This window comes from Bos indicus, chromosome 14 (genome assembly GCF_029378745.1).
Source record: "Bos indicus isolate NIAB-ARS_2022 breed Sahiwal x Tharparkar chromosome 14, NIAB-ARS_B.indTharparkar_mat_pri_1.0, whole genome shotgun sequence".
Classification (NCBI taxonomy): Eukaryota; Metazoa; Chordata; class Mammalia; order Artiodactyla; family Bovidae; genus Bos; species Bos indicus.
The window spans coordinates 46,791,213-46,807,689 of NC_091773.1; the positions used below are offsets into that span (position 1 = coordinate 46,791,213).

At 44.5% G+C, this 16,477-nt stretch overlaps 1 protein-coding gene across 1 annotated transcript in view; it reads left to right on the forward strand.

The window, feature by feature from the left end:
- EXT1 (exostosin glycosyltransferase 1) overlaps positions 1-16,102 on the forward strand; it is a 313,610-nt gene extending 297,508 nt beyond the window's left edge. The window contains exons 8-11 of the mRNA XM_019973786.2: positions 4,192-4,281; positions 9,996-10,156; positions 12,985-13,156; positions 15,556-16,102. Of these exons, the coding sequence (XP_019829345.1) occupies positions 4,192-4,281; positions 9,996-10,156; positions 12,985-13,156; positions 15,556-15,741 (609 nt within the window). The 3' untranslated portion in view covers positions 15,742-16,102. The remainder of the gene's footprint in view (positions 1-4,191; positions 4,282-9,995; positions 10,157-12,984; positions 13,157-15,555) is intronic.
- The last annotated feature ends 375 nt before the right edge of the window (positions 16,103-16,477 follow it).

The following is a 16,477-nucleotide window of genomic DNA, read 5'->3' on the forward strand; positions in this document are numbered from 1 at the left end:
ATTGCCTTTCTTTGGAATTGGAATGAAAACTGACCTTTTCCAGTCCCTTGGCCACTGCTGAGTTTTCCAAATTTGCTGGCATATTGAGTGCAACACTTCCACAGCATCATCTTTTAGGATTTGAGATAGCTCAACTGGAATTCCATCATTTCCACTCGTTTTGTTCGTAGTGATGCTTTCTAAGGCCCGCTTGACTTCAATTCCAGATTGTCTGGCTCTAGGTCAGTGATCACACCTTTGTGATTATCTGGGTCATGAAGATGTTTTTTGTACAGTTCTTCTGTGTATTCTTGCCACCTCTTCTTAATATCTTCTGCTTCTGTTAGGTCCATAACATTTCTTTTCTTTATTGAGCCCATCTTTGCATGAAATGTTCCCTTGGTATCTCTAATTTTCTTGGAGTGATCTCTATTATATTGTTTTCCTCTATTTGATGATGATAATAACAGTACCTTTCCTGTAAGGTTTATCAGACATGTCTTATAAAATACCTCCCATTCTCCCAGCCATATTTCTGTCTGGACTGCTGGCCATTTGTTGAGTCCTAGTCTTGACAGAGGAGCCCGGTGGGCTACAGTCCATAGGGTCATAAAGAGTCAGACACGACTGAGCAACTAACATTTCATTTTGCAGCCTTGACTTTGGCCAGTGACTCCAGTAGGTCATGTGGTTCCTTTCGCCTCACTGTGACTGCCCTGAGACTGTGCATGCGTGTGTGTGTATGTGCATGCTAAGTCACTTCAGTCATGTCCAACTCTGTGAGACCCTAGAGACTGTAGCATGCCAGGCTTCTGTGTTCATGGAATTCTCCAGGTGAGAATACTGGAGTGGGTAGCCATGCCCTTCTCCAGGGGATCTTTGCCACCCAGGGATTGAACCTGTGTGTCCTGCAGATCCTACATTGCAGGTGGATTCTTTACCACTGAGCTATTGGGAAGTCCCACCCTGGGACTGTACCACCTAATAAAGCATTTGCCCTCAAGCCTTCCTTTAGATTCTGTATTCTAGGGCAACTGGGCTAAGACTTGGGCTCATTTTGAAGAAGAAATATGACACGTATTACAGGTGCTCAGCCCTGTAATACACTCGGCATTTGATAAATATCAGCTCCTTTTCTAAGGGGATGTTGTAAATTGATGGTTTGCCTTATGGGCTCTGGGGTCAGACTTCCTTTTTTGTGACCTCAGGCACATTATTTAACTCTCTGTGCCTCAACCCTCCCCTTCCAGTAAATGGAAGAAATCCTAACATCTAACTGGTTTGATAGATAGTATCAACCACATAGTTTGATACTGTACATATGAATGCACCTACAAAGTGGGTATATGTGGCAGGTGCTTGATAAATGTCAATAATTCTTGTGCTTTGTATAATTACTTACAAACGTTTCTTAGCTTCCCCACTGGACAGGGAACTTTTTAAAAATATTTATTTATTTGTTTAGCTGCTTCAGGTCTTAGTTGGGGCATGTGGGCTCTTTGGCTGCAGTGTACAGGCTTCTCTCTAGTTGTGGCATGTGGGGTAGGTAGTTGGGGCACACCGGCTTAGTTGCCCCACGGCATGTGGGATCTTGGTTTCCCAACCAGGGAACCAACCTGCATCCTCTGCATTGGCAGGCAAATTCTTAACCACTGAACCACCTGGGAAGTCCTGACGGGGAACTTCTTGAGCCTTTGTCATTTCCTAGTCATTTTTGCTCATTTTAGAAGGGCTTGGGCTCTAATGGTAGTAAATATTTCTTAAACAAGTCAACAAGGGAAACCCAGCTTACTCTGGATTGACTTTGTAAGTACATGCTCCTTTCATGCTAATTCATGGAGCTTTTGGAACTCCAGGAATTTGAGAAAGAGCCTCTAGTTTCTACACTAGAATTTGGAAGTGGCTGGCTTATGGGCGCTTAACTGTAGTTGATGAAGCAGTTTCAGAAAAAAGAAATGGATTCTTTGAAACCCAGTGGTTGGGCCCATAACAGGGGAAGGAAGTCATACGTCCTCCTCATTCCCCATTTTAAATTTCCACGTCTAGCCTTGAGTTTAAAATTGATGTGTTGGCTGCTTTGGCTGGGAAATTCTGTTTTGAATTTATAGGCCTTGTCTTTGCAGCTCTTCCCCTGTAGGCTTAACAAGGGAAAGGTCAGGGCATCGCTAAGCTGGCAACTAATGGCTTCTGAGTTAGTCAATGGACAAGGAAACAGTGTCAGGAGAATTGCTTCAGGCTGAGATTTCTGAGCCCTGTGCATAGGGGGTTGCTGATTGCTTTTGTATTTTATTTTGAAAGCCTGAGGGGAGGGGGGAAACGAACAAACACTTCACCCAGTTGACAGATGTGAGGGAGCAGAGCCTGGAGCCGTTTATGCTGTAGATGTGTCCCTTGAGCTCCTAGAGGTGGGTTCTGCTGGACATTTTCCATCTTTTAATGTCCTAAGCCCTCCAATAGCTTCACAGACTTATAAACTGACTCTGAGACGAGGCTTGTGGATGAGCTGGCTTCCGGATATAAATATAGCTTGGGCTTCTTTGGGAGGGGTGGGTGGGTGAAGGCATTCTCAGATTTGTGGAGAGCTCACCCTTGGCAGCCAGACTAAGTGCCCCCTTTTCCCTTGCCTCCAGCACCTAACCGCCTCCTTCCCTGGCCTTCATGCCTTGAAAGTTGATGGCAAGCGTCTTCTTTCTCTGTCTCCAAATATGAACCGGGAGAGGATGATGTAACAGTTAATAAGCCTTTCAGAGGAGGGTGGTGAATGTGAGATCACCATGTGTGGTCCATGTTCACTGCTGAGGTCCTTTCAACCCCAAGACAGGTAGAGTGTAGCGACTGAGGTGTGCCACAGGAGGTCCCCAACCCCCAGGATCTAATGCCAGGTGATCTGAGGTGGAGCTGATGTAATCATAACAGTAAATGGAATTGTGCTTGAATCATCCCGAAATCATCCCCACTACCACCACCACCAGCCACCCACTGGCATGTGGAAAAGCTATCTTCCATGAAAATGTCCCGGGTGCCAGAAATGTTGGGGACCGCTACCTAGGATTGCGACCGCTAGATGGAATGTTGAGAGCAAGTCACACCTTTCTGTACCTTAGTTTTCTTGTGTATACAATGGGATTGTTATAAAGATGAAATAAGAACTTGGAACATTCCTCGGCACATAGTAAATGTTTAAAAAATGTTGGTTTTTCTTATATCATCATGCTTATTAGTTATTCAGTGGAAACCTTAGCACAGAGGTATAAGCTGTAATTGTCATAGGGTAGTCTCTTTGGTCTCAGTCTTCCAACTGATCCCCCAGATCCTCACCACACACACAGGCACACACATACACGTGTAGAAACACACATACACTCACCTTGCCATGCCTTATCCTGGAGCTCCCCAAATCTTATTCATATACTAGCTTTACAGTTTTCCTTAATACATGGACCACATGTTCTATTGTTTATTTAATATTTTTCTTTAAATCAGCTTAGTTTTCAATTTAATGAAATTGTCTTTAAGGAGCTCTACTACTACTCCTTATTGCTGTAGCTATTAATATATATGTGTACATATTTTTGCTTCTCTGAGCTAAAACAAAGACTAGAAAATTTTAAAAATTTGTCTCTGCACCTCCTAAAATGACCTGGCAGCCATCAAGTGGTGTGTGTCCCATGTTTGAAATCACTGCTCCCTCCATCTGCTCTTTCCTGACCTCAGAGCACTGGCTCTCCACTCTCTGCCTTTGCCTCTACTGAACCCTCATTTCTATTTACACTCAGTGGATTCCTGGCTATCAGGGTCACTTCTCCAAGGTCTTCGTTGCTTTTCGAAGCAGCTGGTTACTGCATCCTCTGATTTCCTGGGATTTCTCATAGTAGGCCAAGACTGATGATCCGCATCTTGGTCTTGGTCATCTTGGTCTCCCTGCAGACTGTGAACTCCTCCAAGACAGAGGGTGTATCTTACTTACCTCTGGCCTTCCTTTGACTGGCAAGGTGTCTGTACACAGTAGGTGCCCAGTAATGGTGGAACCAGTGAATCTGCACTGATGGGAAACGGAAGCCTTTTATGTTGAGGGGTGACATGGTGGTTGAGCATCCTTTGCGGAGGTGAAGATGCGGGGGAAATTCTCCCCCAAACAAGACTCTCCATTTACATCTCTTCTCCTGATTCCTTCCCTCCTGCCTGCCCCGCCCCCCCACCTCCACCTCCCAGGTGATGAGCAGCCGTTTCCTGCCCTACGACAATATCATCACAGATGCTGTGCTCAGCCTTGACGAGGACACCGTGCTTTCAACCACGGAGGTAAGCAGCCTCTCAGGAGGTGTGGCGGGCCCTACAGGTGGTCACCTCAAACCCCAGGGTGCCGACACCTCCTCTGCCCTTGCCTTGGCCAAGCCCAAAACATTTTTCAGAACTTCCTGCAGAGTGGGTTTGAATCAACCCCGATGAGGGCCTTTTCTCCTTGTTTCCTCTGCTTATTGGCTCCTCACTTTCCAGGCTGTGCCTCACCTCACCCTCCTGTCTGCCCTCCTGTTTTTGGATTTGTTTTTAAACAGTGCAGGTGTGGGCAGGTGTGCAGAGGAACCCAGAGGAGGCAGGCGGGTGCACCTGTTTGGTATTTTCTTGAAACCACACGATCCAGAGCCCCCATCTTTCGTGATCCTCCTACTGCCATGCGGGTGTGTGCATGTGGTCTTGACCATCCGTTGGAGATGTGGCCTCTGTTGGAGAACACTATTTCTGGGTTCTAAAGGCAGCTTTTCCGTCTTGGTTGGAAATGCGCATTTTCTTTTACCCATGCGAGAGCAAACAGTTTCACTTGAAGGCTGAGATGGAGATCCCTGCCTTTTCAGATGTTCACATATTTGTGCCAAAAATAAGATTGCACAGAGCCACGTGTGAGGGGGAGAAAGAGAAGGTGAAAGATAGATATGATAGAAAACCAATTTTTACAACTCGAATGAGTATTGATCTCTGAAACCTCACTTAAAACCGAAGAGGGAACCAAAGACATTTACACAAAAATGTAGCAGGTCGGAAATATATCATTCAGGGTAGGTAGCTGCTAAAAAGCATGGAGACTTAGCTACTCACCCCCTTCCCCTTCTTTTATTCCTTTTTATTCATAGGAATAATTTTGTTCATATATTATCTTTTTTAATGTAAACACCAACAGTTAGCAGCAGACATTTTCCTGGGCGCCAGTCTGATTCTAACGGTCTGCTGCCCCCATACCCAAGACTCATGTTAACCTGGGCTGTTTGTTTCTGCTGCTCTTCAAATTCCATGGATGTTTCCCAGTTTCCATCCAATGGAGTTGAGCAGATGTTCTGTTTAAGGGCAACCAAAATCACCCCCCTGGGACACATGACCTGGGTCAGATCCTTTCTATGCATGTCTTCTTTTGTCGATCCTTTCTATGCAGTGCAAGCCCTGTAAATACTCGGTGAATGAGTTGCGGAGATGCCTGCTTCGAGGATTAAAGTGTGAACACACAGCCAACTGTGTCACGTGTGAGGCTGCAGGAGAAAGATGGGATGGGGTGGTGGGGGTGGAGAGCAGGGGGAAAAGATGCTTCATGTTCAAAGGGAATGACAGCGATGGAATGCAGGGCAGGGAACGGGACACTCCAGCTTGCATTTTTCTCCTGCTTCCTGCAAAGGAAGCTGGCACCCCCGGTGCACATTCATTCAACAAGTATTTATGGAGGGCTGGCTTTGTTCTGGTCCCTGTGCCAGGTACTTTGATTACACAGATCCTGCCTAGAGCCGGCAGAGTCCTGGCAGCAAACAGAATTCAAATCAAGTGATTCAAATGAAGGGATGGAGGATGACTATGGAATGGGGTTAAAGAACCCCATAGGAGCTGATGGAGAGGCAGCTGGGGAGTGGTGAGGGCAGGAAATAGCTCCCACTTCTATGCCTGAAGGAGTGAAGGAAGGGAAAGTGTTTCCAGAGTCCTTGAGAATGACTTCCCTGGTGGCACAGTGGTAAAGAATCCACCTGCCAATGCAGGAGATACGGGTTCAATCCCTGGGTCAGGAAGATCTCCTGGAGTAAGAAGTGGCTACCCACTCCAGTATTCTTGCCTGGAAGATCCCATGCACAGGGGAGCCTGGAGGACTGGAGTTCACAGGATTGCAAAAGAGTTGACCATGACTTAGCAACTAAACAAAAACAACAGCAGTCCCTGGAAGGAGGAATGGAGAAGAAGAGGCTGTTGTCCTGTAAGAACTATAATCATGGAGGGATGTGGCACCTGTCAGGACTCTGGTGCCAAAGCCAGGGCTTGCAGGGAGAGCAGGGGAGAAATACTGCCCTGCCTCTGTCCCACCTAATTTTCTTGCCAACGACTACCATTGACCTAACCCAAGCAGCCAGTAAGGAAGCCCGTGCTGTGCAGTCCATAGAGTCCCATTGTCTCAGGCGTAGGGCATGCAAGAAGGATGGAGAGTGGATCTTGGTGAGCGGACAGAGGAACGGCCGCACACTGTCATGGCGGAACGGATGGTCAAGACCACAGCACACACCTAAATCGTTACCCCAGGACCAGAAGTATCGATTCACCTCTTGTCCTCCCCTGGGCACGAGGCCATAGATCTCACACTAGGATTTGTTTCCCCCTGTCCCACGGTGAAAAAACTTCCAGCTGCTGTGATGGATCCACGTGCTAGTGGATATCTTTTCAAAGAACAGCAGTTCCAGCCTCTCAGCGCACGCCAGGAAGAACATGTGTTGTATGTGGAGCAATGAGAAGTTAGCTTGGCTTGAATATGAGATGTAAATTTAAGAGGCTGGCCCTCTAGTTTACTTTGTGACTGATCAATAGCACAGTTGTATTGCCCAACATGGTGGAGGACAGAGATTTCTCTTTTCTCTTTTAGGTGAATAGATGTTGGTTCATTTTATTTCCTCTCTAAGGATCCTTAGCTTGTTTAAATGCCTCTCTGTGGTATTAAGGATAGATTTTTAAATAGCGTCCTATAAAGGGTATTAGACAGAGTTGGTTTTCTAGTTATTTACATTTATCTGGATTGCTGCACACTCTCAAAAGAAAACAGATGTTGGTTTTTAAGAGAAGAGGCCATAAGCTGACCTTTGCCTCCTTTGATGTGCTAATGAGCAGCCTGAAAAGAGAACTATCACAAGCATCATAGTTTTATCGGAATTTACTTTTGAGTTGCTTTGAAATGACTTGAAACGGCTTTGAGATAGGAAGGAATTCATGTGATGAAAACACCCCATCGGGATCTATAGTAGTTGCCAAGTGTCTGCGTCTCCCTTTCAAAGGATAATGGAAAGCCCCAAAGAGTGCTGACAGTCAGGCTGTTTCTTTGCCAATGGACTGCATAAGGCACTGCCCCACCAGTTGGCACCATTAGTCGTGAATGCCAGTGACAACGCTCAGGTTTTCACGACCTGCTTTCTATTTTCTGACAAATACTGTCCACTCAGCTGCTGTATTTTAACTTTGAGGTGCCCCTCGCCCCACCATACTTTCTTAATGTATATCCCAACCCCTTGTTTCCCCCTCCATGGCTTCCCTAGTGATTCAGTGGTCAAAAATCTGCCTGCAGTGCAGAAGACGCAGAGACACAGGTTTAATCCCTGGGTCGGGAAGATTCCCTGGAGGAGGGCATGGCAACCGAGTCCAGTGTTCTTGCCTGGAGAACCCACGGACAGAGGAGCCTGGCAGGCTACCAACCATAGATAGGGTTGCAGAGAGTCAGACATGACTGAAGCTACTGAGCGTGCACGCAGAAGCTATATTGTTAAGGTGTTCGTATCTTGAGTCAGGGCACCAGACTAAATTCTTCATAAAGTTTTAAATTCATGGCTGTTTACAAAAATTGTGTCTTCTAACTAAGCCCCAAGAATTCAGAGGAAAAAAGGACCTTTGCAGATCACTCAGACTGGTGTTTCCTAAACCTAGGATTTCACTGACCTGTTTACCTAGAATGATGCTTAAAAACAAACAAACAAAAAAGAAGTATAGGCAGTTTAAAGAAAAATATTAGCTAAGTCATTAAATGTATGTTATGGTCGGAATGTGGCAAAAGAAGCAACAATGGTAATAAATATGGTGAAAGCTTGGGAAATACTCATCTTTAGGCTTATTCGCTTTGTCTTGTAATTGGGGTAAAATTCACAAAGCATAAAATCAACCATCTTCAAGTGGCATTTAGTACCTTCCCAGTGTTATACACTTATTACCTCTACCTCATCCTGAAACATTTTCATTATCCAAAAGGGATACCCCGTGGCCATTAATCCATCACTCCCTCTCCGCTGGAGCCACCGGTCTGTTTTCTGTCTCTGTGGATTTGCTCTCCCTGGACGCTTGATGTGAATGGAATCACACAATATGGGGCCTTTTGTATGTGGCTTCTTGCACTCAACATAATGTTTGCAAGGTCCATCCACGTGGTAGCACGCATCAGTATTGCATTCCTTTTTAGTGCTGAGTCATATTCCACCAAATGAATATACCATATTTGGCATATTTATTCATGAGTTGATGGCATTTGGGTTGTTCCCACTTTAGGGCTGTTGTGAACAGTTATTTGCTCTGCCTTCTTTTTTTTTTTTTTTTGGCTGCACCATGTGGCTTGTGATATCTTAGTTCCCTGACCAGAGATTGAACCCTCACCCTCAGCAATGAAAGCACAAGAGTCTTAACCACTGGACTTCCAGGGAATTCCCAACTTCTCTGCTTTTAAACCCCTGGGAGGTCAGGAATTGGACTTGCCAGCATCACTCAGCCACCATTACAATGCCAAGGCTTGAAACGTATGTGGAATATATGAAATTTCCATTTGCTTTACTTATAGGGAAAAGGTTGTTGATGGACGTGTAACCTGTATAAGAGAAATTGTTTTGCACACTGTAGCAACAGAGCTAAAAGTGAGGTTATGATAACAGTGTACACTGAATCTGAAACGAGATGGCTTGAGTTCACGTCTTGACTCTGCCACTTACTACCTCAGAAAAATACTTGAACCTCCATATCCTTAGCTTGCCCCCCCTCTGTAAACTGGAGACTATAAAATTACCTACTTCTCAGGGTTATCGTGAGGATTAAATGAGTTAAAATATGTAAGTACCTGTCATATTATAAGGATTACACAATTATGAGCATTTCTATTACTTTTTTAAAAAAACTTTCTGTGTATTGTTTTATTATTCATCAAATAATCATGGAAAGTCAGAAGTGAGCGCACACATTTGAAAACCGACTGTTCGTGTGCTAACTACAAGTGTTTGTAGCAGGTTCAGAAGTACCTGCTTTGGGTAATCTTGAACACTAGGAAGTCATTTCACTGCATTTCCTTTAAAATAATCCCATGGCTTTATTTGGCCTTGTCCCCACTTACTCCTAGTGATTTTTCACTGTGGGTACATTTCTGAATTTCCCTTGCATTGAGCATCTTCACACCTGAGAGACCTGAATTTCTGCTCATGATGACACCTGCTCTTATTCCTGGTACAACTTGTGTGCTTTTTAAACATCTTTTCTCTGGCTTTTAAGTGGATGCCTTGATTTTAGTCACTATGGCTTTGCTGCGTGCTGGTAATGTTACATGCTATATATTCATACGCCGGATGTATATAGAAAATCTGCTCCTGTTTATAAAACAGATGCGTTTGTTCCTCCCACCCGTGAATGGTCACGTGTCCTTTGTGGAGCAGCGGGGGTGGGAGAAGCAACTGATTTTTTTTTTAAGCTTGAACAGACTGGATTTCTATAAGACATATCGCCAGTGTTTTGTTTTGGTTTTTTTTTCCTTCTTTCATTTCCACACTAATCTGAAGTTTCTTTAACAGAAAACATTAAAAATGTACATAATTATGGGGCAAAATGTCAAGCAGTCAGTTTAATTTGCTGATGAATACATGGAATTAATGTTTCCCAACAGTCCCAGGATTTCGCATTACGAATTAGCAGGGGGAAGGTAATGTTTTGTTGACATTTGTTAACACTGTTGATTGCTTGTTTGGCTTGTGTTCTGCCTGCAGGTGGATTTTGCCTTCACCGTGTGGCAGAGCTTCCCCGAGAGGATTGTGGGGTACCCCGCACGCAGCCATTTCTGGGACAACTCTAAGGAGCGGTGGGGCTACACGTCCAAGTGGACGAACGACTACTCCATGGTGTTGACGGGAGCTGCTATTTACCACAAGTGAGGAGCCTGGACATCATTTTACACTGTTCCTTATATGACTTTCTGGCTGCTGCAAAAATTGGAACTTGGGCCAAGTCTTGTTAACAACCTTAGCGAAAATTAGTCTGCATCCCTGTTTGAGTTTTGTTGATGTGGTTAACATGTGTCTTTGAAACCAGTAAAACCTCTTGGCTTATTGCATCATTAGAAGTGATGGCAGATCTGCATCTTCAGCAAGTCTGAGATGTGGAGACATCCTCGGGGTGTGTTGAGGGACTGAATATGTAGAAGAACCAACAAAGTATATACTTCATGGAGCACCGCCCAGCATTGTTCTGGGGCTTCCCTGATGGCTCAGACTGTAAAGAATACACCTGCAATGTAGGAGATCCCAGGTTTGATCCCTGGGTCAGGAAGATCCCCTGGAAAAGGTCATGGCAACCCACTCCAGTATTCTTGCCTAGAGAATCCCTTGGATTCTGGCAGTGGAGCCTGGCAGGCTATAGTCCATAGAGTCACAAAGAGTCAGACATGACTGAGCAACTAAGCAAGGTTGTAGAGAAAAAAGACACAGGTCTTGAATCCAGCAAGGGGAGACACAGTGTATATAATAATTCTATAATATGATAGGACATAAGTTATATAGCAAAAAGTCAACCAGAGCAGCATAAAGGATACTGCTGCCACTAGGTCGCTTCAGTCGTGTCCGACTCCGTGTGATCCCATAGACAGCAGCCCACCAGACTCCCCCGTCCCTGGTGTTCTCCAGGCAAGAACACTGGAATGGGTTGTCATTTCTCCAATGCATGAAAGTGAAAAGTGAAAATGAAGTTGCTCAGTCATGTCTGACTCTTAGCGACCCTATGGACTGCAGCCTACCAGGCTCCTCTGTCCATGCGATTTTCCAGGCAAGAGTACTGGAGTGGGGTGCCATTGCCTTCTCCAGCATAAAGGATGAGGAGTACCAAAGGTGGAAAACGGAGTGGTTGGGGAGTGTAGGGTGATCCTCCCTAAGCAGGTGAGATTTGAGAGGAGGAAAGGAAGTTAGGCAGAAGAAAACCTGTCAGAAGAGTGCTCTGGTGTAGGGAGCAGCTGGAATAGATGCCCTGAGGCAGGATGCTGCAGGAATGTCCAGAAGATCAGTGTGACCCAAGTGGAGTGAGGGGCAAGCAAGTGAGAGACATAATGGGAGCCCAGATGCCAGGCCCTATTGTCCATAATGAGGACTTGACTCCCTTCTGGGTAACATGGGAGCCGATGGAGGGGTGTGAGGAGGGCAGTCTGTCTTATGCTTTAGGCATCCACTGTGAAGGCTGTGATGAGGGCAGACTACAGGGGGACGAGGGGAAGTGCAGGGAAGCCTATTAGGGGGTGACTGACCTGATCTAGATAAGAGATGATGGAGCCTGGATTCGGAAGTGAGGAGCAGAGGTAGGGAGTAGTGATCAGATTGTGCGTGTATTTTGAAGATGCTCCAGCATCATGTACTGACAGACCAGATATAGAGTTTGATGACTCAGGCTTTTTGACCTGAAGAACTAATAGGATAGAATAAGCCATCAGTAGAGCTGGGGAAGAGTGTAGATGGAACAGGTATTAGGGAAAATAGAGGAGTTCAGTCTTGGGCATGTGAGGACATCGAAGAGAATGTTTGAAAAAGGTCAGGGATGGAAATAAACATTTTGGAGCTGTTTGCCTGGATCTGGTCTTTAAAGCCAGGGGACTCAGGTAAGATGGCCAAATTCATGAGTGTAGAAGGCTAATGTTCCTGACTGAGTCATTCTTGAAATCCCGACTCCTTTGTAAGGTGAACATACCAATCTGACCCTAGTCTTTTTTAGTTAAAAAAAAAAAGAGAGAGAACCCTGTCATCTCAGGAATGGAGTTGGAAATGCACAAGGTATAAGCATTTGGGGTGGCTGAAGCTTGATTTCAAGATTCCACCTCTTTCTTCCTGCTGCCACCACTCGGTGAATCTGATTCAGTCAAGTAATTTTTTTCTAGAAATCTGTGCTGTATATGCATGTGTGCGTGCTAAATCCCTTCAGGTGTGTTCGACTCTTTGCTACCCTATGGACTGTAGCCCACCAGGCTCCTTTGTCCATGGGACTCTCTCCAGGCAAGAATACTGGAGTGGGTTGCCATTTTCTTCTCCAGGGAATTTTCCCAACCCAGGGATCTAACCTGTGTCTCATCTCCTGCACTGGCACGTGGGTTCTTTACCACTAGCACCATTTCTTTTGAGCAATATGTGCTATATATACCTTTCCAAAAAAATAGTAGGGTGAGAAATAATTCAAATTAATTGTGTTTTCTCCATAATGATTGACCACCAGATTAATAGCTCTAAGAAGTGATGCAATACATGGCTTAGAGGCCCCCCAAATGGAATGATTATATTGTTGGAACCAGAGTTATGGGATAGTATTGAATATAGCTCTGATTAAACCAATAATTAAAATTGTAAAGCAGCTTGTAATGATATGTGTAAGTAACTTATTTTACGTCTAAGTTTCTAACCAACCAGCCTGATTTTAAAGTTAGGCTGAGCAGACAATATCTGCATCTGTGGATGTCTCTGTATGTTGTTTCCTTGTCTGTAAAATAGAGATAATAATAGTACCTACATCATAGGTTCCTTATAAGGATTAAGTGAGGAATTTCTTAGAAGGCACTTTAGAACATTATCTGGTGTACAGTAAATACCATATAAATGATAATTGTCATCATCATCATCCATGATGTGTTTAGGGATTCAAAGAATGGGTATGTGTTTTCTTTCAAAGAAGACCACCTGTTATTATACAGTGATGGCCCCTGCTAATACCTGTCTTTGGTTTTTACAGATATTATCACTACCTTTACACCCATTACCTGCCAGCCAGCCTGAAGAACATGGTGGACCAATTGGCCAACTGTGAGGACATACTCATGAATTTCCTGGTGTCTGCTGTGACAAAATTGCCTCCAATCAAAGTGACCCAAAAGAAGCAGTATAAGGAGACAATGATGGGACAGGTAAGAGAAGGAGACCTCTCCTCCTTTGCTTTGCTCACTGGTAGCTCAGTCTGTAGTAACGAGGACACGCTTTTCTTGTAGGAAGCATAACAGGAAATACCAGGAAATAAACCACATCCAAAAGCCCCAAGGGAGCATATGGTCGGCACATAATTGGGAAGATGAAAGTCAAGGGTATCTTTATGTCAAGAATATAAAAGCTCTCTAAATTGGTGCAGCCACTATGGAAAAAAGTATGGAGTTTCCTTAAGAAAACTAGAAATAGAATTACCATATGATCCAGAAATCCCATTCCTGGGCATATACCCAGAGAAAACTCTAATGTGAAAATACATATGTACCCCAGTGTTCGTAGCAGCACTGCTTACAATCGCCAAGATGTGGAAGCAGCCTACATGTCCATCCACAGACGAATGGATAAAGAAGATTCTTTATACGGTGGAATATTATTCAGTCATGGGAACAACTGAAATAATGCCGTTTGCAGCAACATAGATGGGCCTAGAGATTATCATACTAAGTGAAGTAAGTCAGACAGAGAAGGGCAGATATCATATGATATCTCTCATAAGTGGAAGCTGGAAAAAAAAGATACGAATGAACTTATTTACAAAACAGAAACAAACTTCTGGTTACCGAAGGGATAGTGGTGGGAGAGGAAAGATAAATCAGGAGTTTGAGATTAACATATACACTACTCTGTAGTGGACTCTTTTTTTTTTTTTTTCTTTCATTTGTAAGAGAATAAGAATGAGCTTAGGATCTCAACAGTGTTTCCATTCTCAAATGTGAGCGCTTGCTGGGATGTAGGGGGTCTGGCCTTTTGAAGATGAGCAGGTCATTCAGAAATAATCTACAAGCTCATCCCAAATAATAGGAGCAAAATGGAGCTCCCTAGGGCTTCCCTGGTGGCTCAGACAGTAAAGTATCTGTCTACGATGCAGGAGACCCAGGCTCAGATCCCCTGGAAGGAAACGGCAACCCATGCCAGTGTTCTTGCCTGGAGAACTCCATGGACGGAGCCTGGTGGGCTGCAGTTGGTAAGCTGCAGTTGCATCGAGTTGGACATGACTGAGCAACTATCACTTGGAACTGTCAACTCTGATATGGACTCAAGTGGTCAGCTTAATCTGATACTGTCTCTGACTTACCAAGCAGAGTTCCTCTAGTACCAATGGTAAAGAATGAAGTCTGGGGACTTCCCTGCCAATCCAGTGGTTATGACTTCACCCTCCAATGTAAGGGGTATGGGTTCCATCTCTGGTCAGGGAACTAAGATCCCACATGCCCTAGGGCCAAAAACCGAAACATAAAACGGAAACAATATTGTAACAAATTCAATAAAGACTTTTAAAATGGTCCACATCAAAAAAAAAGAGAGAGAATGAAGCCTGAGTTCTGCCCCTTTCTAGCCTTGAACAAACAATTTTAACTTCCTTGAAACTGCTTCCTCATCTGTACAGTGGAAATGTTATTACACGGGTAGGTCTCTTGATCAGGTTGTTGAGAGACTCAAATGAGCTCATGAAAACACTTTACAAATAGTATTTTGTTTGTTTCTTTGCTGCTCCAAGGTAACTTGAGATCTGTGTTTACCTTCGGTGGTTACTTTCAAGCATGTTGACACTTGTGGTTTTACAGTGACGCCGAGTGATTCTCACAGCAAAATGTACCTTCCTACGAAAGTGTTCTCTAACAATGTATGAGGATACAAACATGCTATACACACATACATATATATGCATCATTAAATAATCGCCTATTGACGTTAGTGAATTCATGGATTTTTCCCAACATAATTGGGCAGCCCACCTTTTCCTTGTTTCATACAAAGATGAAGACATTATGCTTTGTTGGTCCATTTAAATTTCAGCGCTGGGGTCATTTATGGCTTTCTTTTAAATCAATGTCAGTCATTTAAATGATCTAAACCAGTCTCAAGGTCAACATGGAGAATGAAGAGGTGGCAACCATCTTTCTACTTACCCAGAATCAACCAAGTTCACAGGAGGGCTTTAAAAAACTATCTTGGAAAGCATACACACATTATGAGTCATTGTATTTACCCCCAAGTGCAAAAAGAAGTTTTCTGTTGAGCAACCACAACAGCTGAAGCTCAGTTGGTAGGTCCTTCATGGCCCAGAGACTGTGTCAGTGCCTGTGGATCTTTGTTTGGAACATTGGGGAACGTGGCAGGTCTGGGGAAGGCATCTGGCAAGGCTGAAAATCCAGACCTGTGCTTGCATCTTCACCAGCCACATGGATGGGGCGGCCATGGTGGCCAGGCCAGACCCAGAGCCCTAATGCATGCCCACTGAGCCCGACTTCATTTCCCGCCGTGTGTCCCTCTTGCCTGGTGCCCAACTCATCATCTTCCTTGTTTCTCTCCCTTTCCGCAGACCTCTCGGGCTTCCCGCTGGGCTGACCCTGACCACTTTGCCCAGCGACAAAGCTGCATGAATACGTTTGCCAGCTGGTTTGGCTACATGCCGCTGATCCACTCTCAGATGAGGCTGGACCCCGTCCTCTTTAAAGACCAGGTCTCTATTCTGCGGAAGAAATACCGAGACATCGAGCGGCTTTGAGGAACCCGGCCGAGTCGGGGAGGGGCCGCGAGAAGGGCTGGAGGACAGGGTCAGCTGTCTCTCTGCCGCGTGCAGGTCCGCTCAGCAGCGGAGCCAGATTGTGCCAAGCATCCAAATAAACTAAGATGAACAGAATGACAGGAAAAAAAAAAAAATGGCCAATGGAAACTCTACTCCTGACTCGGGGGACTGCACAGGACTGTTCCAGATTCACCTCACTGGCTTCTATGTCCCAAGACTAGGTTGTGTACAGTTTAATTATGGAACATTAAATAATTATTTTTGAAATGATTGCTATGCAGGTTTAAACTTTTTTAATGATCAAAACTATTAAAAACCAGAGTTCTTTCTTTAATCAAAATTGTGTTGGTTGTGAATATTTCAAAGCTGCTGCTCCTCACCCTACAAACAGCATTGCTGTGGGTCACCCAGAGTGCCCAAAAGTTACAAAAAGCTCAGACTCCTTGGAAAACACCCTGAGTCAGTCTCTCCTGTGTCAAGAAACAGCCAAGCATACCTGAGACAGGTTCCCTCTTCAACTTTGCCAGTGCAGATTGCTTTCCATTTTGAATTTGCAGATCCACTTGAACTTTTATCTCTAAAATATCGCAGCATGGGAGAAGGTATTATGACCTCCAAGTAGACAGTTCTAACTTAAAACTTTATATTTGGGGAGTATGGTCATCTTTTTCACTGGGAGAGGTGGGGAAATTAGTACCAAGAAAACATTAGTGTA